At 33.9% G+C, this 25696-nt stretch overlaps 1 protein-coding gene across 2 annotated transcripts in view; it reads left to right on the top strand.

Moving 5' to 3' along the window:
* Positions 1-267: 267 nt before the first annotated feature.
* LOC127560751 (zinc finger protein with KRAB and SCAN domains 8-like) overlaps positions 268-25696 on the top strand; it is a 50444-nt gene continuing 25015 nt past the window's right edge. The window contains exons 1-3 of one of the 2 annotated variants that reach the window (XM_051995587.1): positions 268-991; positions 9813-10334; positions 16820-16955. In XM_051995587.1, coding sequence (XP_051851547.1) covers positions 9915-10334; positions 16820-16955 — 556 coding nt within the window. In that variant the 5' untranslated portion in view covers positions 268-991; positions 9813-9914. The remainder of the gene's footprint in view (positions 992-9812; positions 10335-16819; positions 16956-25696) is intronic. The other variant, XM_051995588.1, reaches the window with a different exon arrangement.

Here is a 25696-nt window from a genome sequence, read left to right as displayed (position 1 = left end):
TATAGATGGGAGCATCATTAGGCTAAATGCAATTTGTTAGGGGAAAAATATGTTTTAAATTAACCGTCCACACATGGTGTTATTAAACTGGAATTCTAATGACTAGTCTGTAAATATGTTAGTATCTGAAGCTATACACTTGTCAGTGTGGATATAGGATGTGAATTCACTATCAGTAATTTTTACATATTAATTGGCTTTTATCAGTAAAGCACAATGTAAATGCAATTTTATTATTAAATAACAAAGGCACAGGATTTGGGAGGAGGTAGGGGGAAGGGGAGGTTGTAGGTGGAAAGAGAGACACAAAGATAAAAACAGATATGAGTCAAGCAGGCAATCTATTTATTAAGTGCCTACTATGAGTCAGGCATGGTGCTACTAGTGCAGAGGATATCAAAAGAGGCAAGAGTGCACCATGGAGGAGCTCAGGTTCAAATGGGATTAAAGAAGTAAATATGTACAAGCGAAGAAAGCTATATTCAGGATAAATGGAAACTAATTAAAAGAGTGCAGGCATTAAACTTATGAAGGGTTAGGAATTGGCTTCCTGTAGACTAGGGGTTTAGGGGGTGAGGGGAAGTAGGAGGGAGGAAGGGATATGCAGACCGAGAGAAGGACACGCAGAGACAGACGCGGCGGAGGAGCGGAAATGAGAGGAGACTTGAAAGGGTGACAGTAAGTTAGTCCGAGATTGAAACAGACGAGGAAAAAAAATGGAGTCGGGAACTGAAGTCGCTTCCTCTCTCCCCAGTCAGCTAAAACGGAAATCATAGAGATGCCTAAACCTCCCAAGGTTCCTAGAGAAAGTCTCCGGAAGTGCTCTCTAGGGGTCGGCTGCTTGTGATCCACTCCCGGGTGCGGCCATAGGTGTATTAAGGCCTCTTTTTGGCTCTGGGTTCTCTTTTGGGAACGGTTTCCCGGCCAGTCACCTTCCCTTCTCCCGCTCTGCCCTTTACCGCCTTCACGCAATTCCGGCTGGGAATTCACGGTGAGTCGGGCCCGGGGTCCAGGCAGGGGAAAGGGCTTTGTAAAAGTCAGATAGAGGCCAGTCCTGGGTGGGTTAAAGAGGAGCCCTCTCCGCATCATCGCCAGCGTTGGCGATTGCAGAAGTGCCATCTCCTCGGAGAGTGGGGCTCCGGGAAAGTCCAGACTAAAGTGTGGGGGGCTGAGGAAGAGGCATCCGCCTTTAGGGGGGGGTGGCGGACAAGGCCCATCTCTGGCGCTGAGATGGGCCCTGCTTTTTCCATTTGGCGCTTTGGACTTTTAGAAAACATTCATTTAGGGCATCAGCATCTAAAGCGTTTATGAGTATGATTTCTATCCTAATAACAAACTAAGCACGATGAGTTGTTAACTACCCTTTTGGGTGAGTAAATTGAGGCAGAGAGCTATCGTTTAAATGACTTGGTTTTAAAAAATGATAGTAGGTGTACTCAACAGCTGTCCTCTTCGGGGCCCTCGCAGGACTCGAATAGATCAATGTTAAGCTAATAATAAACTGCATTTTTGTGTTTCCACAGGCTAAACCTCAAATCCAGAAAAAAGTTTTACAAAATTTTTAGCTTTATAAAGAATTGGCATGCTATCCTGAAAAATCATTCAGGCTATTTTTGTTTTATTTTTGAATGATATTAGGAACTTTTAAGTGTCAACAAGACCAGTTAAACATACTTTACACCATTTACATTTAAATATGGAAAGAAAATATGGATAATAGGTTATCAGTGCTTTTAATTTTTTGATTTTTTTCAATATATCAAAATTTGTTAAGTGCCCACTATGTGCCAGGCATTGTGCTAAGAACTGAGGCTACATTTCACCATATTTTATATATATAGTCAACTCTACAACACAGAATAAACACAGAGGAAAAATCCGGTTCCCAAAGTCAAAGCATATGAATTGCAAATGTAGATAATCATCCCAAGTAACTTTGAACTTCTCTAATAAAGAAATGCAAATTGAAACAATTTTAAGGTACTATCCTCACAGTCACAGACAAACAAGTTTATAAGAATTTTACTATGTGGTTTTACAAAGCATTTTATATACATTTTCTCATTTTGACCTCACTGTCACCCTATAAAGTTGTTACTATAGGTATTATTATCCCCATTTTAGAGAAGGGGAAACTGAGGCTGGTGTTAGAGTGTGGCATTTGATGTCAACTTTCTTGATTCCAAGTTCAGCACCTTTTTCCCTATATCCCAATGCCTCTTATAGCATTATTATGTGTGTATGTCCTTAAACATATATACCTATATACATGCATTGAACACATATACACACGACCCAATTGTGCAGCAGTTAGGAAATGGTGAGATAAACTATGCCATATGAACAGAGAGAGGAGAGATCTGGCTTAAAATCTTAGCTGTTGACTTGTACTGAGTGTGTGATGCTGGACAATTCACTTAACTTCTCAATATTTTAAATGGCTCCCTATAAGTAAATTGCTAAGAAAGTACTTAATTGCAATGATATAGTTAAATTTTCTCATTAGAAATTTTCATAGAAAAGAAATAGAATATTAATTAGGTGATTAAATCAAATATAAGGAATGTATTAGATTAAATGGAGCATAAGAAATATGTTAAGATGTAAAATAATGCAAAGTGAAGAAAGAAGGACCAAAAATACAGAGCAGCTATCAAATAGACTCTCTAAGTCCTTATAAAAGTTCCCTGTCCCCCTCCTGCCATCTAGTGGATCAAAGCTAACAAGAAATGTGACATCATTATGAGGGAACCACCACTAATTTAACTGGTAATCATGGATGTTTGGGCATTGTTTTCAGTTATGTCCAGAAAGAATCTGCTATTTAAATTGTTTACTTCACCGAATAACATTACACTATTCTTCAATATCGTGTAATTATTTTAAGAAATCAAGGAGATAGATATTTCTCAATTTTTAATATTTTTATTTAAAGTTTTGAGTTCCAAATTCTATCCCTTCCTTTGGTCCCCTCACACATGAACAGTCACATATAGCTTATGTATGTGCAATTATGTAAAAGATTTCCATATTAGTTATTTTGTACAAGAAGAATCAAAAGAAAAAATGAAAGTGAAAAATAGCATGCTTCATTTTTTATTCAGTCAATATTCTGTCTCTGAAGATGGATAATATGCTTCCCCATTAATCCTATGGACTTTTATTGCTGAGAATAGCTAAATCAATCAGAGTTTTTGCTGTTACTGTGTATAATGTTATGGTTCTGTTCAACTATGCTTCAGTTCATGTAAGTTACTGATGTTCCTGAAATCCTGTTTGCCATTTCTTATAGCACAATAATATTCCATTACAATCATATTCTAGAACTGTAGTCATTCCCCAATTGATGGGTATCTCTTTGATTTCTAATCCTTAGATAACCCAGAAAGCTTCTTAAATATTTTTGTAGAACTAGGTCCTTTCCTCCCCCCTTTCTTTTTGGATGTCTTTGGGATATAGATCTAGTTAAGGATCAAAGCATAATCCATGGCACTTTATGCAGTGTTCCAAATCGCTCTCCAGAATGATTTGATCAGTTCATATCTCCACCAACAGTTTTCCCACATACCTTTCAACATCCAACATTTTCCTTTTCTGTCATATTAGTCATTCTGACAAGAATGGAGCAGTACCTCAGAATTGTTTTAATTTGCATTTCTATAATCAATATAGATGTAGAGCATTTTTTAATATGCCTATTGATAGCTTTGATTTCTTCTATTGAAAATTGCCTGTACATGTTCTTTGACCATTTGTCAATTGGAGAATAGCTTTTGTTTCTGTAAATTTGACTGTTCTCTATGTATTTGAGAAATGAAGTCTTTATCAGAGATACTGGTTACATAAATTGCCCCCAGTTCTCTACCTTCATCATAATTTTGATTGCATCGATTTTGTTTGTTTTGATTAATCTTATTAATCAAAATTTCTTTCACATTTTGTAATGTACTTAAAATCTTTGGTCCTAAATTCTTCCTTTATCCATAGATCTGACAGATAAATTATTCCATTCTCTCTTAATTTGCTTGTGGTATCACTGTGTATAAATCATGTGCACATTTTGACTTTATCTTGGTATATAGTGTGAGATATTGTTCTTTACATAGTTTCTGTCATACTGTTTTCCAGTTTTTATTCCAAAAGCATGGATCTTTGGATTTATCTTATACTGAATTACGTAATCATTTATTGTAATGTAATTTATACCCAATTTGTTCCACTAATGTACCACTCTATTTCATAGTCAATACCAGATTGTTTTTGATAATTAACTCCTTTATAATACAATTTGAGATCTGGCATGGCTGGACCACCTACTCACATTTTTTTTTCATTGATTCACTTGACAGCCTTGAGCTTTTGTTCCTCCAGATTGAATTTTATTATTTTTCTAGTTCTCTCTGTTTTGTTTTGTTTTTTTTTTTTTTTGATTAGTGTGGTACTGAATAAATAGATTGATTTAGGGAGAATTATCATTTTTATTATATTGAACTTGTCTACCCATGAGTTTTTTCTAATTGTTTAGATCTGATTTTATTTGTGGGAAAAGTGCTTTATAAAATCATAAAGTTCTTGGTTTGTTTTGGCAGGTAGATGCTAAGTAGTTTATATTGTCTATAATTATTTTAAGTGAAATTTTCCTATTTCTCTCTGCTGGACTTTGTTGCTAATATAAAGGATATATACTTTATAATTGTCCACGTTTAATAAAAGTAAAATTTCTCAGTTTGATTACTGATAACCAAGCATTAATTTAGTTTAGTCAATATGAGAAATTTTAAATATTGCAGCTTGATTTTTACTTTCTCTTTATTCATAGTCTGAAAAAGAAAGATGATTTTGTTTTTTTCCATTTCCACCTATTTTCCTCAATTTATATAATTAGCTCAAAGTAGTTTGTTTCTGTATCTGCAGAAAAGGTAATGCTTTTAAAAAAACTGGGATGTATGTGATTTTCATAGTTATTTAGTAACATAATTAAGTTTATAATTGGTTTTTGGTGTGTATGCAGATGTTTGCGTACACATAACATATACCTGCATGTGTTTATATCTACCGCCATATATGAATTTTTGTTTTGCTTTGTTTTTGTCTTTTGGGAGGCAGTTAGGATTAAGTGATTTGCCCAGGATTACACATCGAGTAAGTGAAGCTGGATTTGAGCTCAGATCCTCCTGATTCCAAGGTCAATGTTGCTCTTATAATTAAGTATATGTGACTTTTTCTAAGAGTTTGAGATACAGAAAAGAGATTTAAGATAAATCAAGAAACTGTTATGGTCTAGTGAAAATTTTTTGTAGTATGTTTGAAGGCTGGGAGAAAGGAACAGAGGATGATTGAGGTTGCAATTTGTTGGAGACTGGAGAAGATGGGATTAAGGACACATAAGAAGGTGGCCAGGGCAATGAAAAGGAAAGGTGAGTGAGAAGAGAATAAGCATTTACATGACTCCTTTGTGTGGGGCATTGTGTTAAGTGTTTTACAAATTTTTCATGAGGTTCTCACAAGAACTATTATTGTGTCCATTTGGTAGCTAAGGAAACTGAGGAAAACAAAAATGAAGTAACTTGCTTAGAGTCAGCTAATAAGTACCTAAGATCACATTTGAATTCTGGTCTTCCTCACCACAGACCTGGCTTATCTGTTCACTGTACCACTAGGTGCTTCTGTGAAAGAAAATTGAGGACAGATTTGAAATAACTCCTTTGAGGAGTGAGACATGGAATGTGTTATGGGGGAGAAATGAAAGAATTTCTTTACTGTAGTGGGAGGCCAGTTGAAGTTGGATGGGTAAGATAGAGCTAATTTAAGGTTAAATGTAGCCTGGATTTGCAATTTTTGAGCTTGATCCAATATGGAATAGGGCACTATTGTAAGTTTTTGAAATTGGGCTGTGAAATGATTTTTAAAAATGGCATTTTTAAGAAGATTAATCTGTTGGGCAGGTAGTAAAACCAGATGACTGATAACAAGGGCCTATGCTAATGCAGGATTTAAAAATCAATTAGATGTACTAATGCTCTGACTAAATTAAAACTTAAATAGTTTTAAATGGTTTGTTAAGCATTCTTTAAAATAGCATCATCAGAGTTCTTTATTTAAAATACTTAATTTTAATATATTTTGTAATTGGTATTATGGAGAAACTATTATGATGAGAAATTACTAGTTGTTTTGATCTTTGAATTTTAACTTGTTTTAAGTCCAATTATATAAACATGGTATTTTGCTTACAGAAATGTGTATTAAGGAAATTAATACTAAAAATTTTTTAAATTAAAAAATAATAAAACAATTTATGCCATTGTAATTATTAAATTTCTTGCCTTCTTGCCCCTTCTTTAAATCCACTCTTTCTGCAAAAATTTTCCTCTTTCCCCAATTTAAGCCCACATAATTCCAATCTTTCCTTTCAAAGTGCTTGTGATTTTCAATGCCTTTTAGTAAGTTTTGTTCTTCCCACATGCTGCTTATTGTCCTTACCTTGCACTACTACCAATAAAGTCAGTGCTCAATGTCATCGTCTTCTTTGCAGATTAATAAGTGTATTCTTCGGCTTATTAATCTGATTCTCTCAAGTGCCAAATGCTGAAAAGAAGTAGACCTATAATCCACATAAATAGAATTTCTTAACTCTTGATCACTTTACCCAGCTTTTATTTATTCATTCTACTACAGCTCATTTAAAATGAAAAATTAATTATGCAAAACAAAATATATTTATGTTTCTTTGTAAATATAAGTTGTTAGTTTATTTTCTAAAGGAGTTCAATCTGGTAAAGGAGTTATATATAAATAACTAATTTAGAAAGTACATGATTACTACCACAAAATGAAGATTTTTATCTGTAAAAGTTGAAATGTATGCTATAGAAATTCAAGAAAGGTGAAAATCATCTAAGTTGATCAATTCCATCATGGAAAAGGTAAAATCTGAGCAGGCCATGAAGGATTAGTAGGATTCTGAATAATGGAAGTTAGGAGAAAGGATTCTTTTGGAAGAGGAAATGGCATCCAAGGGGCAAAGGCAAGACAGTGCAGGTTATGTTTGAGTAAATCTACTTTGGAATGCTTGATATTTGAAAGGGCATTTGCTGAGTTTAAGTTAGGAGAACAAAGAAAATATAAGAAGCCATGGGATGAGTGTATTAAATATTGCAGTCATAAATATTGTTAAGGGAAGATGATTTTAGAGAATATAAGGTTACTCCTAACTTAAAAAGAACATTTACTATAATATGTGAGGAGTAGAAATCAGATTGAACTGGTTTAAGGAATATGTGAGTAGTGAGGTAGTTTGTATAATAGATTGTTCTTTTTACAAATTTGGTGATAAAAGAAGGGTAAGAGAGATGATCACATTTTGAAAAGTGTGAAGATCAAGAGAAGGTTTCTTTTAGGAAAGAAAGATTTGAACTTGTTTGGAATGATACTAAGTAAAAACAAAAATAAATGCTTTTGGTTTATGAAATGCTATAAAATGATTTATTATGTTTATAGACAGAGCAAAGAGCCTGAGAGGAAGATTAAAAACATGAGTGAGAAAGTGGGTAATAGATAGATTGCATAAGGTTTGAGAGGATTCAGCTTAATTAAGCATTAAGACATTGTGCTGGAAACTGAGGGGTTACAAAGATAAAATCCAGTCTCTTCTTTCACATTCTATTGGTGAAGGACAGGTATGTTTGAAGTTTTGATTTATACTCTCGAATTTATTAGAGGTCCAATTAGAGTGCAAACTAGTCAGGCAAAGTACCTACTCTGGATATAGCTGCACTAAAATACTAAAAGATAATAAAAATATCTAATTTGTACTAATTATAACTAATATAACTATAAATTATAACTAATATTAAAAATACTAAAGATACTAAAAATATCTAACTTAAAATATTCTAGTTTAAGAAGCCAGCTGAAATTGCTGATTGAAGTACAAATTAGCAAGATTAATCATAGAAATCTAGGTTTTTGAAGTGTATATTAAATTGCAAATTGATCAATAAACTTTATATACTCAATTTAATTAAAAAATCACCACTACACAAATACTAAAATCAATATATCATCAATTGATGCTTTTAATCACATTACCTATGTCACCTTCTTTCCTAAAACTTTGTTCTATCATTTGGCTCTCAGTTCTAATAAGTGCTAAATGTAGGTGCCCAACAATTTTTTTCCAGCAAATATCTCTGATAAAAGCCTCATTTTTCAAATATATAGAGAATTGAGTCAAATTTATAAAAATACAAATCATTCTCACAATCGACAGATGGTCAAAGGCAGTTTTCAGAGGAAATCAAAGCTATCTATAGTCATATGAATAAATGCTCTAAATCACCATTGATTGGAGAAATACTGATTAAAACAATTCTGTGATATCATTTCATCCCTGTCAGATTGGCTAATGTGACAGAAAAGGAAAATGATGTTGGAGAGGATGTGGGAAAATTGGAGTACTAATGCATTGTTGATGGAATTGTGAACTGATCCAGTTATTCTGGAGAGCAATTTGGCATGATGCCCAAAGAGCAGTCAAACTGTGTATATGTCCTTTGATCCCGTTATTAGGTCTGTATTCCAAGAAGATTTTTAAAAAATGGATAAAGACCTACATACACAAATATATTTATAGCATCTCTTTTTGTAGTCGCAAAGAATTGAAAAATGAGGGGATGTCCATCAATTGGGGAATAACTGAACAAGTTGTGTGATATATGAATGTGATGGAACATTACTATAAAAAAAAGATGATCCTAGCAAGACTTCCATGAAGTGATGAAAAGTGAAATATTTCATGAGGAAAAATGCTTTTTATTTATATCTGGAGAAAGGACTGATGGAGTCTCAATTGATTGAAGTTTATCAATTTTTCTTTATTCTTTTTTTTTTCTTTTGGTCTGTTTTCTCTTTCCCAAAATGACTAATATGGAAATATATTTTGCAAACTCAGGTTAATGTCAAGTTGTTTACCATTTTAAGGAGAGGGAAAGTGAGGGAGAAAATTAAAAATTCAAAAATTTTAAATGAATGTTAAAATTTATTTGAACATGTAATGTAAAAATAAAATGCTGTTAAAAAATAAATGTAGCTTTCCAGAAGTAGGCCATATAAGGCTCTGTAGATACAATGACCTAGTATCCTCCCGTTTTATGCTTGATTCTAGACTGGAGACACTGGTAAAATAAAACAAATTTAGGCTTCTTCATTCTTATTTTTCTAAAAACACATTACCTCTAAGATACTGTTGCCATACTGGCCCCTCTCCTCTTTCTTCAGTCTTTCATTTTTCTTCCTCCTTTCTGCCCATGGAATTCTGTTTTCTCCAGCCTTAGGCCTTCTTCCATAAATCTCAGGGTTTGGGAATGGCTATTCAGAATAAGAATGAGATGGAAAAAAGAAGACTTCTTTTCTTTGAGACTGAAGAGAAAGAAAGTAGTTGAAGTTGATGGGCCTTTATTCAGTGTGGAAAAAAAAGTTTGGACCCACTTCTGTGGGGAATATGAAAGGGTTCCCATTCACACAAATTAAAAGTTTTTCAGAGAAGTAGTGATGCCCCATTTTAGATTAAAGAATATATAGTGGATCAAACTAGTACAGTATTAGTTTTTTACCAGTGTATTGCCAAAGGGTAAAGATTGGCATAATGAGAATTCAAGAAGGGGAATAATTTTCAGTGATAACAAGGACATCCTTGAAGTGACTGACCAAAAGGGCTAGATTGGGTAACAAGTTTTGTTAAATTAATATTTTTTTATAAATTGTTTTCTAAATAACCTTAAATAGCAACATGTCATTTTCTTATATCTCAGAAACAACACCTTGAGAGAAGAGAATTTCAAGAAGATCTTTCCTGTGAAAAGAACCCAATTAAAGAGCTTACTTTACTTTCTCCCAAGCTCTTCCAGCTCCAGATGGCTGTAGAATCAAGGGAGACAGTAGGCCTATCTCCTCTGGTCCAGGCTCCAGAGGAAGGTCTTGTAATAGTAAAAGTAGAGGAGGAAGACCACAACTGGGACCAGGAATCCAGCTTCCATGAGCCTAACCCTCAGGGCCAGGAGGTCTTCCGCCAGCGCTTCAGACAGTTCTGCTACAGGGAGACACTAGGGCCCCGTGAAGCTTTGATCCAGCTTCGAGCCCTTTGCCATCAGTGGTTAAGACCAGATTTGCACACAAAGGAGCAGATCCTGGAACTGCTGGTGCTAGAGCAGTTCCTGTCCATCCTGCCTGGGGAACTTCAGACCTTGGTGCAGGAACATCATCTAGAGAGTGGAGAGGAGGTGGTAACTGTTTTGGAGGATTTGGAGAGACATATTAATATACTAGGACAAGAGGTAAGTGGAAGCAATTGTATTTTTTTATAAGTCAAGGACCATGGAACTTTGATCTTAATTGAGCAAGTTGAGATTTGCTAAATGTTAGTGTCATATATTCTAGGTTGCAGATAGTAATAACAATATAGTAAACACACAGAGGGACACATGGAAGGGAAAGACAGTAAGCATTTTATATAGTGCCTGCATGTGCCAGAAACTGTACTTACTGCTTTTTAAGGACTATTACCTCCTCTGATCCTGACAACAACTTGTGTAATTCACATTTAATAATTGAGGAAATCGAGGCAAATGGTCAAGTGACTTGTTCAAGGTCATACCTAGAAGTGTCTGAGGTCAGTTTTGAATTCAGGTCTTCTTGACTTCTGTAATACCAGCTGCTGTATGTGTGTGTGTGTGTGTGTGTGTGTGTGTGTGTGTGTGTGTGTGTGTGTGTGTAAAACAATTAATTTTATCAGAGTACTGTTATAGATGTCATACTATTTTTAACTTTATAGCACTCCTTTGAAGCTGTTTCTCCATCGACACATTAACAAATAAATGACACATTAACAAACAAATTAGCCAAGAGGCTAATTGATTTTCTTAGGCTCCTGTTTCTGATTAATGCTAAATCTAAGAGTAAACCTTATCTCTTGATCACCAATCAAGTACTCTTTTCATAAAACTGCTGACTTTACTTGTTCTATGTAAATCTCTTTTCTACTTTCTTTCCCAAAACAGAAAAAAAAATTGTATATCTAAACAAATATAAGGGGCCACTTTCAAAGCAGTGGTATTTAATATACACTGGGCTATGCTGAAATGTTTAATCTTTGTCTTATTTAACTTCCTCAATGTCCTGGGATACTTTGTTAGGTGTAGACTATAACCTATCCATACCTTTTTATGATTTGCAATTCTTTATTGTCCCAGTTCTCCTACAAATCTTTCACAGAAAATTCACCTAACATTCTTGAGAGCCTTCTTTGAGATCTCTTTTCATTGCATGAGTACCAGTGGAGCATATTGGCTAGCCATTTGCTTGCCATTCTTGTAGGATTGATCCACTTCTTCCATTGGTACATTTTTTCAATTAATTTTATGCTCTTTGTGGTGTGTTAATATACTTTTTGGTATGTTAATACAACTCATTCTTATCTAATGCATATTCTGCATTGTGCTCTGGATTATCTGCAGCTTTAGTTCTTGCTTGACTGATATTTCATGATTTGTAGCCATGTAGCATTAATGAAAAATGTTGGGGCTAAAATGCTGGGCCTTTTGTTTTGTCCCAAGGCAGAGGTTGATATAATTAAAAGTATTGCAATTTCCCAAATGCATTCTAGTCTGTTTTCTTCTTGTTCAATTCTGGATCAAATTCATTGACCAATTGGCGTGTCTGTTCAGGATATATAAAAATCCCAGTGTAGTTTTAAACTCATTTAGATTTAGTTAAACCTAAAATTGCATTAAAACTTTTGGGATACGCTATATATGCTGATGAACCAGATTTATAGATTTTTCTATGCAACTCTGGAAAATAAGAATTTTTTTGGTAGATTTGTTTTTTCCTGTTTGTGTAGTTCAAACTCTTGAATATTTTTGGATCTTATCTAGGAGGCCCTAAAGTGTTCTGGGCTTGGTGTAATCAGTAAAGCATCTATCTACAAACAGAATCATCAGGAATACTTCATCATCTATAGGGAATCCTGTTTCCATTTGAACATCTTCCATGGCACTAGCAAACACATTTGGCAAGCATATATCTTCCAGTTTTCTTTCACTTGATATTAATAATCAGAGATTCAATATTATTCCTGTCACTGCATCTTTCAAAGAACCTTTTTGACTTTGATATATGCATAGGAGTTCCATTTTTGGAAGAGGAACCTTAAAAAAAAGCAGTTTATTTTACCAGATTAAATGCTTTTAAAATATTCAGTAACCAATAAGCACAGTGGAATCTTGTAAGCTTTTCACTTTTAATATGATTGTGTTTTAAAGGTATGGCCTGAGGTTTTTGTAAACAGGCCTGAAGGTAATCATTACTTTGAAGAGGATAAATTACAAGGTAATTAGTTACCTGAACTAGTTCATAGCTGGTCAGAACAGAAATAGGTGACAGAACTAGTATTCATATATAGGTCATTACATGGGAATATACTGTAGCAGGCAGGGATAATGGCACTTTTGCAGTGAGCATGTATAGGAGGCTTGAGACACGTATAATCCCAAATACCCCTTTGGGACCTGTTAGGACCACAGCAAGGCAGAAAACATAAATGGTTAAATCCAGGACCAGGAATGGACTGCTAGGATACTGAAATATTAGGCATGAACTGGCCTAATACCAGCCATCTCATACAGATTGTTAGCATGGGACAAAGTCAGAAGATGGAAAAAGGTGGAAGAAAATGTAAGATGCCTAAAAGCTATTCTTATATTACATGTTACAAAAGTAATAAAAGAGAAACAAGACTTCTTGAAATTTCTCTGGCTCTCCCTAGTCACACTGAATGGCTTCTGATTTTCATCTGTGCTGACTTTTCTTCTGGATCTTATTTCCAGTTGTCTGTGATTTTCTGGCTAATATTTTGTGCATTTTCTGGGGTAGAATAAGTTAGTTACTTAAGTTATTCATTGTTTGACAATTACTTGACATTTGGTCATTTTTAGGGTTTTGTTGAAGTAGGCATATGGGGTTTCAGGGGTGGCAGTTTCTTTTCAGGCTGCATTGTTGTTCAGAAGTCCTTGTTGCTTTTTTCACCTTTGCTGTCAGCCTTCTGAGCATCATGAGAACTAATTACTCCACGTGAGTGGTATTTTTTTTTTTCTATTACATTCTCTGTACCACCATAAGATAATTTACTAAGGGCTGCCTCAGTGGTATAGCTGGCTATTTGATCACTTTTTCATACTTGTATTATTTGATGCCAAAGTATTCCAATTACTGATTATATAATACATTGGGCACTGGACTTAACAGATCTTTAACCAAAACGAGATTTTTCTAAGTCATTAAGCAGTTAAAAAATTGATTTTTACTTTTTCCATTCAGCAAGAATTTATTAAGCACCTGCTTACTATGTGCCTGGCACAGTGTTCAGTGCTGGGAATACAAATAAAGGCAAAAAAAAAGCCATTTCCTGTTTTCAGGGAGCTCATATTCTAATGAGAGGACAATGTGAAAACAGCTGTGTATGAGAAAGATACAGGATAAATTGAAGATAATCATTAAATGGAGGATACTAACATCAAGGGAAAGTAAGAAAGGCAGGGTCTCAGTGAAGGTGACATTTTAACTAGAACTTGAAGAAGGCCAGGAGACAGAGATGAGGAGAGAGAGCATACAAAGGATTCTTAACAAGATGCAACTCTTTGGTCAGAGAGATGCAGCCTTCTTTGCATATGAAATATGTCTGGTCAGCAGGTTCAGGGTATGGTAACTTGTGAGACTTTGTGACAATCCAAAGAGCTTCAGCTCCATGTGGGTGGGCCCTAAGGTTAACAGGAAGTCATATCAGCCCAGGCTTAGGTCACCAGGAATCTGGATCTTTGGTACCTGTGAATTTGAGCCAATTGAATCTTAGGGATATCTTCTTTTTAGGCAAAGAACTAGCTATTATTCTACATGGTGGAGAGAGGAAGTGGTGCTACGAGACACCTATCAAAGACCTAAACAAATGGATAGATATTGAATTGGATCATGCTAATACAATTTTTAAATGACTATACTATCTAAATTAATTTATAGATTCACTGCTGTACCAATTAGATCACCAAAGAATCATTTTATAGAATTAAATACAAAATAACAAAATTCATATGGAGGGGCCCTATGATCAAGAATCCTAGTTAGTCAACATTCATTTAAATGCTTCTTATTTACTAAACAATGTGTTAATCCCAAAGAAAACATTGACAGAGAAAAAGTTGGAATGAATGAGGCCTAGCAGAAACAGATTTTTAAATTATAATACAAAACAGTAATCATCCTTGGTAAAAAATAGAAAAGTTGATCAGTGGAACATATTAGGTACACAAGACCCAGAAGTAATTGAACCTAGTAATATAAGAAACTCAAGCACTCCCAACCCCTGGTTTAAGGACTATTAAACAAAAACTTAAAGGAAAATTGGAAAGCAATCTGACAAAACATATTTAGATCACAATTTTAAACCATCAGGCAAAAAAACCCCCAAAATGGATGTAAAATTTTAGATTTTAAAATTGTCATAAACAAATTAGAAGTAATGCAAGAGATGTCCTTCATCAGTATGATTAGAGGATGAGTTCTTAACCAAACAAGGTAATAGAGATCTTATGAGGTAAAACATGTTTTCATTGAATACAACTGAAGAGTTTTTATAGAAACCAAATAAATGCAGCTAGAATTACAAAGTAAACAGTTAACTGGGGAAAACTATATATAAATTTTTTCCTATAAAGCTTTGATATTTAAGGAATCATTGCAAATATACACACACACATACACGAATTGTAGCTATTTTCCAAGAGAACATGGACAAATTTCAGAGGAATACAGACCGAGTTATCAGCAATATCAAAATATGCCTCAGATCGATAATAATAAAATGTAAATTAAATAACTCTGAGCTTCCACCTCATTCATAAGATTGGCAAAGATGGGGGAAAAAGATTACAATTTTTGGAGGGAGCAAGCACACATATTTGATAAGAGTTTTTGTACAACCACTCTGTAAGCAATTTAGAACAATCACCAAAATTGTTAGACCTTAAAAATTTTTTTTCTGGTGCTCAGTTTATTTCTTCTTGTGATAAAATTCTGTTATCTTTAGTCTTTGCATAAGACAACATTCTGCAGTATTTAACTCTATTCCTTTGTATTTATTTTTTCTGCCTCCATGGTGATAATTCAGCCAGGTTACTAGATACTCTGGGCTGCTCTGGACCTTCAAAATTTATACTTATTCCTGGAAGCCCAAATGATGTTGTAAGAAACAGTATCTTCTAGTAAAGATTGCCCTGTAGAAAGTAATCCTTTTGTACAAGATTATTGCAAAAAAAAAAAAAAATATATATATATATATATATATTAGTGCCAGATTAATCTGAAAGCATGTTTTAAACAATTGAAAATGTTGAGATCTGTAAAGGAGTAAGTTATAAAATAAAAATTCCTACTGGCCTAGAAAGCTGATTGGTTCTTGTGGCCCAACAGATGATCTAGAAGTCTACAGTACCTTTTTTGATGATAATGTCAAAAGGAACTTTTTGGACTAAATTTCAGATGATGTGTGATCTATTCCACTTGCCGTATTGACGAGATTTTAAAGTATATAACATTTGAAGAAACAACCATCAATGTTCTTCCACTTTGTTTCTTTGATATTACCCTATTTTTTTCCATTGGAAAAGCCTTTAAAAGTCTTGTGGCCTAAATGTTAACTTTTTGGAAAGAACTAATGGCTTAAGATGTGAGGAAGTAAATTACTTCATTCAGAAGTGGCTAACTGCATTCTTTTCTACATTATAGGATTAAGAGGAGTATATATCAGTTGCATGGTTTTCAGTAAGACTTTACTTCTGCTCTTAGATTGAGGTGAAGTAGACTTATTTTGCCTCTTTGAAACTGTTTTAATTGTATTTTTCATTATATTTCATTATATTTTTCTTTAATATTATTAATTTTGGTAAATGCTTTGACTTTGTGAAGCTTTACCAGTTTGCCAGTGACTTCAAAATTAGTAAGCAGTCTGTTAACATATAATCAACTTCATGTTTTGTTTGATTGCAAACTTAAACACCAAATACAAGGAGCATTTCCATACATAATAGAAAAGAAAAAAGGGATTGTATATGAAACTTTGCTTTTATTTTAAAATATATTCCTTTTTTAAATTAATTTTTTCATTTAACAAGCATTTACTTTCTTCTTTTCCTATTCTCTCCTCAAAACCAACAGAAAAAAACCCCAAACAAGCCTCTTGTGACAGATATTTGTAGTCATGAAAACAAATTCCCATTTTGTCCATGTCTAAAAAAATGATTCTTTTTTTAGGTGTATAGTCTCTCATCATCAGCCCCCTGGAATCCTGATTGATTACTACATTGATCAGTTTTGATCAGTGATAAAAAGTTGTGAAAACAAAATTGTTTTTATAGTGTTATTATTGCATAAGTTGTTTTCCTGTTCTTCTCACTTTACTCTGCATCAGTTCACATTAGTTTTGCTAGATTTCTTTTAAACTGCCCTTTAATTGTTATAGAACAATTATATACAATTAAGTTCATGTGCCATATTTTTTTATTCCATTCTCCCTTTGATGGTCACTTCCTCAGCTTCATGGTCTTTATGCTTATATATTCAGGACCCCAGAGTCTTCTCTGTATTATGATGAGGCATTATAGGTTTTTCTAGGAGTGTGTTATATGTATAGTGTTCTGGGGAGAATTCCTATAATGTCTACTGAAATTATACATTTAATTCTCAAGTGACTATCTGAACCTAATATCTTCAGGTGCCAGCTCATGCCAGTGGAATGCCCTGGGAAGAGAGAACAAATCTGGGAATGGCACAGGAGCCAACAAATATTCAGCCACAGCCTATGGGACTCAAGTGTGACTCTTCAGATCCCCAGATTCTGCAGGAAAGAGGTAAGGAATGAAATTTTATTCATGAAGGGAGAGGTGATAAATTTACAGAGGAGTTATAATAGCCATAGATTTTGTCTTAGTCCCTCCATATTTGAAGAAGTAACGCATAAAAATAATTATTTATGGGCCAATCCCAGGAACTATGATTATAGCTTTTATTAATTTCAAGAATTACATACTTACAAACTGAGGCTGAAATTCCATGTTATATGTGATTAGTCTTAAAGTTCAACAGGAGAAAACTACAAGATTTCCATATATATTTAAGCCACACAGTTTATATACCCTAGGTTATTAATTTGCCAAAATATAGTTAATTTCTCAGTTACATTTAGTCCTGTCTGAATCTTTTCCCTCTTAACTTCTTATGTGAGAAATAAAATATTGAATAGGATTTTTTTTTTTTTTTGTTAGGGAGAGAGCTATTTATTCCTTCATCTTGTGCAACTTTGATAATGAAGGGCACACTATGTGAAATTAGACCTATGTTTTCACCAAGAAGTTTTATTACACAAAGAAATTATTGTGTGTTCAAGATTATTTAACTCAGGAAATCTATTTTTCACATCTGAAATACATGATATAAATCTGTTCAGATGGTGTGTTTGTATGTGTATGTGTATATACATATTTCAAAGCAGCTTAGTAGGAAGAATGCCTGACTTAGGATCACGGACTTGTGTTTAAGTTCTACTTTTGATACATACTAATTGTGTGACCATAAGTAAGTCAGTTAACTATCTTTGAGCCTCAGTTCTTCATGTCTAAAATAAAGATTAAATTGAATTAAATTCAGTAAACATTTATTTTATTTTTTAGGGTTATAAAACTTAATAGTATTTTATTTTTCCAAATAAATACAAAGATAGTTTTCAACACTTACCTTTGCAAAATTTTGTGTTCCAACTTTTTCTTTCTCTCTTTTCTCCGTCCCCTTCCCAAGACAGCAAACAATCTGATACAAGTTAAATATATACAGTTTTAGACATGTTTCCATATCCATCATGCTATGCAATTAAAAATTAGATTAAAAAGGAAAAAAAACACTAGAAAGAAAAAATAACAAGCAACAACAACAAAAAAAAAAAGGTGAAAATACTATTCTTTGATCCACATTCACTCTCTATAGTTCTTTTCCTGGATGTAATGGCACTCTCTTTCTGGATGTTATGGCACTTTCCATCACAGGTCTATTGGAATTGCTTTGAATCATCTCTCAGTAAACATTTATTAAACACCTCACTATGTACTGGTCATTGGAGGTATACTGACAAAAACTAAATGGTCTTTACTCTTAAGGAATTTATATTCCTATTGGGTAGAAACAACATATATATAGTAAATTAAATACAAATTATATACTAAGTAATTTCAAGACTGAGGGCATTAGCAACAGGAGATTGCAGGGGATTTGGATAGGCTTTCTCTAGGAGGTAGCTCATTAGTTAATTTTGATGAAAGTGAAAGATTATGAGAGCATGGTGATTCTAAAAGACATTTTGTGAAAATTTGTTTTGCAAAAATCATATCACGTATGATATATTTCTGACATCTTTAACTTTTCTTTAGCTCATTGTGTCACTAGCATCAATAAATTGCTCTTTGAATTTATTGGTATTTTTAGCTTGAATAGCCATATGATACATTCGTAACAAGGTCTAGTGCTACACTCTTAGCTTCTCAGTCTGTTAACGTCTTTTGTCTATCATTTCAGTTCCATAGATGATTTTTTATAATGTACCAGGATCTGTAAAATGGAATAAAAGAAGAATAAAATATATTATCTGCCTTTAGGGAACTTATGGTGTAGTAATATGAGATAACTTCTGGGAAATATAATTGGAAGCCAGTGAATGATGAATAAAAGGGTTATAAGATAGCAGTAAGGTTAGCTGTTAAACAGGTAATAGTTATTTGGCATACTTAAGTAATTTTCAGTAAGTTATTAGAAGTCTGAGTTGTAGAAAAAAAAGGAGATAAGTGACGGAGTTTATCCAAGTTTTAGGATTGTTAAAGACGGTACAGCAGAGTGAAAGGCGCAAGCAATTCTAGGGTATTAGTAAAAATATAGATGAAATGACTGACCATTGAGAGTAAGATAGAATTGAAATGTTTGAGGGACAAGAATTTCCTAGGACAAAAAACAAGTGAGAGAATCAAGAGCAAGCATGAATAACCCAGTTTAACATTTTTAAAATGCTAATATATGCTAAGGAAAAGCACAAAAATGAAACAGATTCTGATATCAAAAAGCTAATCTACACTATATATCTGCATAAGTACCAGATAATTGGAGAAAGAGAATGTTCTAACAGTTGGGGAATTAGTTTGCATAGGAGGTCGCATCTGAGATGAATCTTGAAGTAAAGTTACTATTTAAGAAATATAAATGAAAATGATAGGTGGATCATTCAGTCTTTGTAAAGACATGAAGATAAGAGGATGGAAAACTGTTTAAGAAACTAACAGTTTGGAATGTAAATTGTATGGAAGAGAGTAATGGTGGGGGAAGGGGACCACTTAAAATTTTTAAGCAAAGGAGTGAGATGGGTGTTCAAAATTATTTTTAGTGTTTTGTGGAGATTATTGTTAAGGGAGATACCTTGTAGATACTGAGACCATTTAAGAGACTATTAAAGAGTATTGTAAGCAAGAAGTGATATGGATGAATGAACAGAATTCAAAAGCTGTTAAGCATATTATGAACTAGATGAGGAAACTACTTAGATATTAGGATGAGAAGAGTCAAATCAAATCATTAAACATTTATTATGTGTCTACTATATGCTAAACTAGATTACCAATGGATGAAAAATAGAGAGATTAAAATGGAAGTTATGTTATGTTGACTTTTTCTGAGACTTGTGCTAAGAAAGGGAGAAGTTATTGAATTAGATGATAGCTTGAGGAAATGACAGGGCCAGTTGAAAGTTTTTGTGTGTTTTTATGCATGAAAAACTCCTGAACATGCTTGTAAGCAGTGGAGAACAAAAGAGAGATCGAAGGATTGGAGATTGAAGATGAGAAAAGAGGAAATGACTCCTGAGAGATAGGAAAGGAGATGCGCAAGGGCAAAAGTGGAGGAAGAGCAAGGCCATCTCTTGCTCAAAAACTGAAGCAAAGGAGTAGAAAGATGAAATGATTAAAGGGTTTTGATGAATGGAATTAGGGAAGAGGGGAGAAGTCAAGGTAGATGGTCTCATTTTCTCAGCAAAATAGCAGGTGAAGTCCTCTGCTGAGAGGGATGAACAGGAATTTGGGGAGAGAAAAGAAAACAGTCATTACAGGGAATATGGCTTAAGAATCATTCAGAAGAATAAAATGATTGCTGTGTAACAATGAAGTCCTGATTGTAGTTAAGATATCGTGAGCTAGTAGATAAACTAGTCAATTCAAATCATTTTATTTGCTAGATAATGTTAGATGCTGCACGAAGACTAAAAAATGGCAACTTTGTGTCAGAGGTTCAGGCTGTCTGGTAGTAAGACTTGTCTTGTTTTTTCCGCTTTCCTTTTTTATTTAAAACTTAAATACAAAATAGGAAAAGGCAAAAAAAAAAAAAATACATTGCCATGTGTACCAAAACATGAGAAGATTCAAAATATGAACAATAAATTTTCATTCCAAAAATCCTATATAATAAATACTATATATTGTGTTCAAGAAATGTTCATCTTTTTGTTGCTTTCTTGTAGGTTTTTTTTCTTTTATATGCACTTTTTACTTTATTTTTTCCCTTTTCTTCTCTCCCTCCTCTCCCTAAGGCTACAATTAAACTCATATATATTTATCTATACACATATACACATGCACACACACGCACACACATATATATAAATATTTATATACTGTACATAGATATCCATAATCATACACTTGTATACTCATTACATTCATATATATCTATGTAAGACTATCCTCTTGTTTTATTCTTTTTCTGAAAATGGATAACATCTTTGTTCACAAGTCCAAATTTCCATATTTTTCTAAATCAACCAGGCCATCATTTTATATACCACAACAATATTCCAACCCTATACTATCTAGTTATTTTAAATAGTCTAAAACAATGTTGATTAATATGGTTGGCATATGGTTTGCCAATTTTTCTCCATTTTAACTTTATCTTTCCTCCTTATTTTTAACCTAAAAAGTTCTACTTCTGTTTTTTATTATGTTTATGTGTATCTTATTTTCTGTCCCTCCCCTTGTCCAGTTCTAATTTTCAAGGAGTCATTTTCTTCAGTAAGATTCTGGATTTCCTTTTCTATTTTGTTGATTTTCTTTTCATAATCTTGTTTTTTCTTGGATAGTTCTTATTTTTAAAAAAAAATTTCTCTGATTTTTAAAGTCTTTTTTGAGTTCTTTTATGAAGTTTTTTGGGGGCATGTGGCCATTGGGGGAGAAGTGTCCATTGGATAAATCTCTGCTTAAGGAAAAATGATTTTGGGGGAGGATTCTGGGATGGCAGAATAGATTGGTAAATTTCAAGCTCTCCAGATTTCCTTTACAAATAGTACAAATTTGCCCTTCCGGGCAAACATAGATTGGTGAGAAAAATCAAGAAAAGTTGAGGCCAAACCTGGGTGTTTGTAATATAACCTGAGAAAATCTGAAGAAAGACCTGGGGCCATTTTTAACCTGTGTGAAGTGCAAATACTTCCAGGCTAGCTCCACAGAAACCCCAAGTGGGAGCCCTGGGGCTAGCTAAGTATGGCTAGAAGTTTGACCAATTAAAAATGTCATGGAGTGACCCTAGAGCTAGAAAGAACCCGCACATCTAGTGAGTGCAGTGGCAGGGGGCCAGGGACACTGCAGGCTTCAAGCACTTGCTGAAGGGTAGAGCTTTAGGTTTATTCCTGGTCTCATGGGAGAGCTGAAGAAAAGCCAGAGACACCCTTCCTCCATCCCCCCACTCCAGGATTAGAGGTGCTTACACTAAAACTTCTTATTAAAAAACAAAAAAAACAACCTGGGAAAGAATAAAGAGCCCAATCATAGAAACTTATGGGAACAGAGAAAATGGAGTTCATCTTTATAGGAGGATATTGAAGTAAAAAGAGCTGCTTTTATCCCAAAATGTAATATGAAATGGCTGCCTGGAGAGAATTTATAGAAGAACTCAAAAAAGAATTTAAAAATCAAATAAGAGACAATGTGGAAAAAAACTAAATAAAAAAAATAAAAAAAAAAAACAAGATGATTATGGGAAAAAAGTTAACCAAGTAAAAAAGAAGCTACAGAGTCTCAAAGATAAAAATAACTCTTTGAAAAATTAGAATTGGGCAAGGGGAAGCCAGTGATGCTATGAGAGACCAAGAAATAACAAAACAGATTGTAATGAAAAAAAAAAATAGAAGAGAATGTGAATCTTATAAGAACAATGAATCTGAAGAACAGATCAAGAGAAAATATAAGGAAAATTACTTTGGCTGTAGTTTGTGGGATGATATATAGTGGCTGTAGTTACGGAATAAAGACAGGTTATTAGGGTTGAAGTTGAGGTGTTTAATAGAGAGCATAATATTTAAATTTATTTAGTTATTTAGATCTTGACAAAAAAAATCAGCAAAACATGATTATGTCCATATATAAAGGACAAAAAATAAGATTATGTATGAATCTCTATTATATGATTCTCTATTATATACAATTTGGGTTTTTTAAAGGGACAAAATAAACTCACTAGTGTTTTGCCTTCCAAAACTATCCTGCTTGTCTGTGCTTATTTTTGAACTTCTTCACCCATTTTCTCTGTATTTTACAAATGTTCATTGATTCCATTGTCTTTGTATTGGGCATCACCATCATTATTCCTACTCTTTCCACAATAAGAGGAGATAATATATTAAAGTTCTTAGGAGGGGAACAGGGTTTGAGGTGAAGAGGGAAGTCTGTGAGTTAGGGACTAACTTTTTAAGAAGGGAAGGGTCAGAAAATGACCAGAAGATAAGATCTGAAAAGTGTGAGATAAAGTGAATGTACCTCAAAAGAGGAGTACTTGCTAAATGGTGATGGCATATAAAGAAGGATCTAGAAGAGTCAGTAAAGACTGGCCTATTTTGTCAGGAGAATGAAAGAAGGAACAACCAGTACTGGAGAAGGGGACCAAGTGTAAATAAGCATTTTAACTCTACCTTTTTGTAGCCCCAGGTCACCAAACAATAATGTAAAGGAATTTGGATCTTAAAATTTTATATTCTTTACATTACTTCAGCATAAACTATGGGGGAAACAAATATTGTAACCCATGGGGAAAACAAATATTATAACCTATGCTGAGTCCTATTTCCTCAAAATTATAAATAACTTTATTTGCCTTCTCACCTTGACCTTGTGTTGTTCACAGGCATCATTCCTCCCGTATTCCTCAAGTGTTATTACTTATACCACGCTCCCAAATTTGTCTTCATGCAACTTCTGCCCATTGCTCTTGGTTTGGTGTTCTGGGGCCAAACAAGACAAATTTTATCATTCTTCTCTATGGGAATATTTCAGATACTTAAATTCAAGTATCATTTACTTTTATTCCCTCAGTTTTCCCCTTTTTCCTCCTCTTCCTCATCTCACTGTCTCTCCTCCTTCCCCTTCTCTCCCCTCACCTCCCCATCCCCCCCCCCCCTTCTTTCCCTTCCTTGGTCTTCTTTCAAGGATAAATATTCCTAGTCTTTCATGAACTCAGGGCCTTATACTATCCTGCTTGTCCTTCTCTGAATACCCTCCAATTTGCCAGTCCTTTGTAAATTCTTGCCCAGATTGAACATAATACTCTAGATGAAGTCTGAAAGGACGAAACATTGCTTCCCTATTTCTGGAAGCTATGCCCTTCCTAGTAAAGCCCAAGATTACATTAGATTTTTTTGGCTTTTATTCTGGGAAAGAATTCCCCTTTTTCTTCATGTGGCAAAATAATGCTCAACATCTTTTTTTCTGCCTTCCTAGTAAAGCCCAAGATTACATTAGATTTTTTTGGCTTTTATTCTGGGAAAGAATTCCCCTTTTTCTTCATGTGGCAAAATAATGCTCAACATCTTTTTTTCTTAGCTCCTGAATTCAGCAATTATTTGTAGCATTCAAACAGCACTTCCTGAATTTGTTAGTCTCAGCATAATGTTCTTTATGTTGGCACATGTTTCCTTGCAAGCCTAATACATATTTCATTGCAAATTCCCTTTTCCCTACTCCTTTGCCCTATAACAGTAAGAATGTAAAAGTCTTTTAGAGGGAGGTCTATTAGCTTATTACTATATGTATTTCTATATTTTTACTGGCACAAAAAGGTTTAGAGAAGAAAATAGGATAGTAATAATAGCATTTTATGCTGCTTTAGGATTTGAAAAGTAATTTAGTTTATTTCTATCTTATCTTCACAACAACCCTAGAGAGTAGCTACCCAAATTTTCTGCTGACCTTCAACCTTGAATTTCTATTATAATAACTATATAACTATATAACATAATAACTATGAATAATTATAAGATAGTTATTATCTTAAACTCAATTATGTTCAAAATAGACTTTATCTTTCCCTCTAAGTTCTTTCCTGTAACTAGCTTCCCAGTTACTGTGGATGGCAACACCATCCTCCTAATGCCTTAAGTTTATAATCTTGGATTCATCCTGGATACTGATCTTACTTTCGCAACATCTATTGATTACACTTCCTTCTCTCCTCTGACATTCCCACCATTCTAGTGAAACCCTCATCACCTCACTTCTGGCTTATTGCAATACTCTGCTGGTGGGTCTGCCCAAAAAGATTTTTCCTAAAACATAGGTCTGATCATGTCAGACCCTCACTCAGTAAACCCTAGTGGTTTCTTATTGCTTGCAAGAGCAAAAAGCAAATGTTCTATTTGGCATTCAAAGCCTTTTATAACCTAACCTACTTCCTATCTATAAAACCTTCTTATACCTTTTTTTCTAGCTACATAATCTTTACTTCAATAATACTGGCCTTTTGGCTGTTCTACAAACAATTCACTCCTCTGTCTTTTGACTCCAGGCTTTTTTTCTGGCTGTCCCCTATGCCTGGAAAACTCTTATCTCCTCCAACCTGAGTACAGACCTACCTGGCTTCCTTTAAGTTCCATCTAACATCCCATCTTCTACATAAAGCCTTTCCCAGCTCCTCTTAATTCCAGTGTTATTCCTCCGTTAATTATTTTCTATTTATCCTGTATGTGGCTTATTTTGTATATATTTGTGTATATATTTGCATGTTGTCTTCCTTCTCAGATTGTTTCTTGAGGAAAGGGACTGTCTTTTGCCCCCTTTTTGTATTCCCAGTGCTTACTGTAGTTCCTGGCACATCATTAATAAGTATTTATTGATTAATTGATTGATTGGACTTGTTCTACCCTTTACTTATCATTTTTGCTTGGCAAATCAGCAGTGCTTCAGCTCTCTTCAACCACGAAGCCCACAGATTGGTTAGATATTATTGGCAGTGAATTCATCATTCAAGATTTTCCTAGTTGCCCCTATTATATACTTTTGCCATTTATTGTCTTACTTTAATCTTTATACAAATGTTCTCTACCATGATCTTTTCTCCTTGAGTTTATGAATTTTCACACATAACATAACATAACACATACGATAGTGTTATCTTGCTAAATTATTCTCTCTGTTTTTATACAAAGGATACCTCTCCAATCCCATATTCTAATCCCATCCAATCAAGTCTGAGTGATACTTAGGTCATATCTAAAGAAATATTTTTTTTAAAAACTACAATA

Source organism: Antechinus flavipes, chromosome 4, assembly GCF_016432865.1.
Source record: "Antechinus flavipes isolate AdamAnt ecotype Samford, QLD, Australia chromosome 4, AdamAnt_v2, whole genome shotgun sequence".
In the NCBI taxonomy this organism is placed as follows: Eukaryota; Metazoa; Chordata; class Mammalia; order Dasyuromorphia; family Dasyuridae; genus Antechinus; species Antechinus flavipes.
This window is presented reverse-complemented; position numbering and strand designations above follow the sequence as displayed.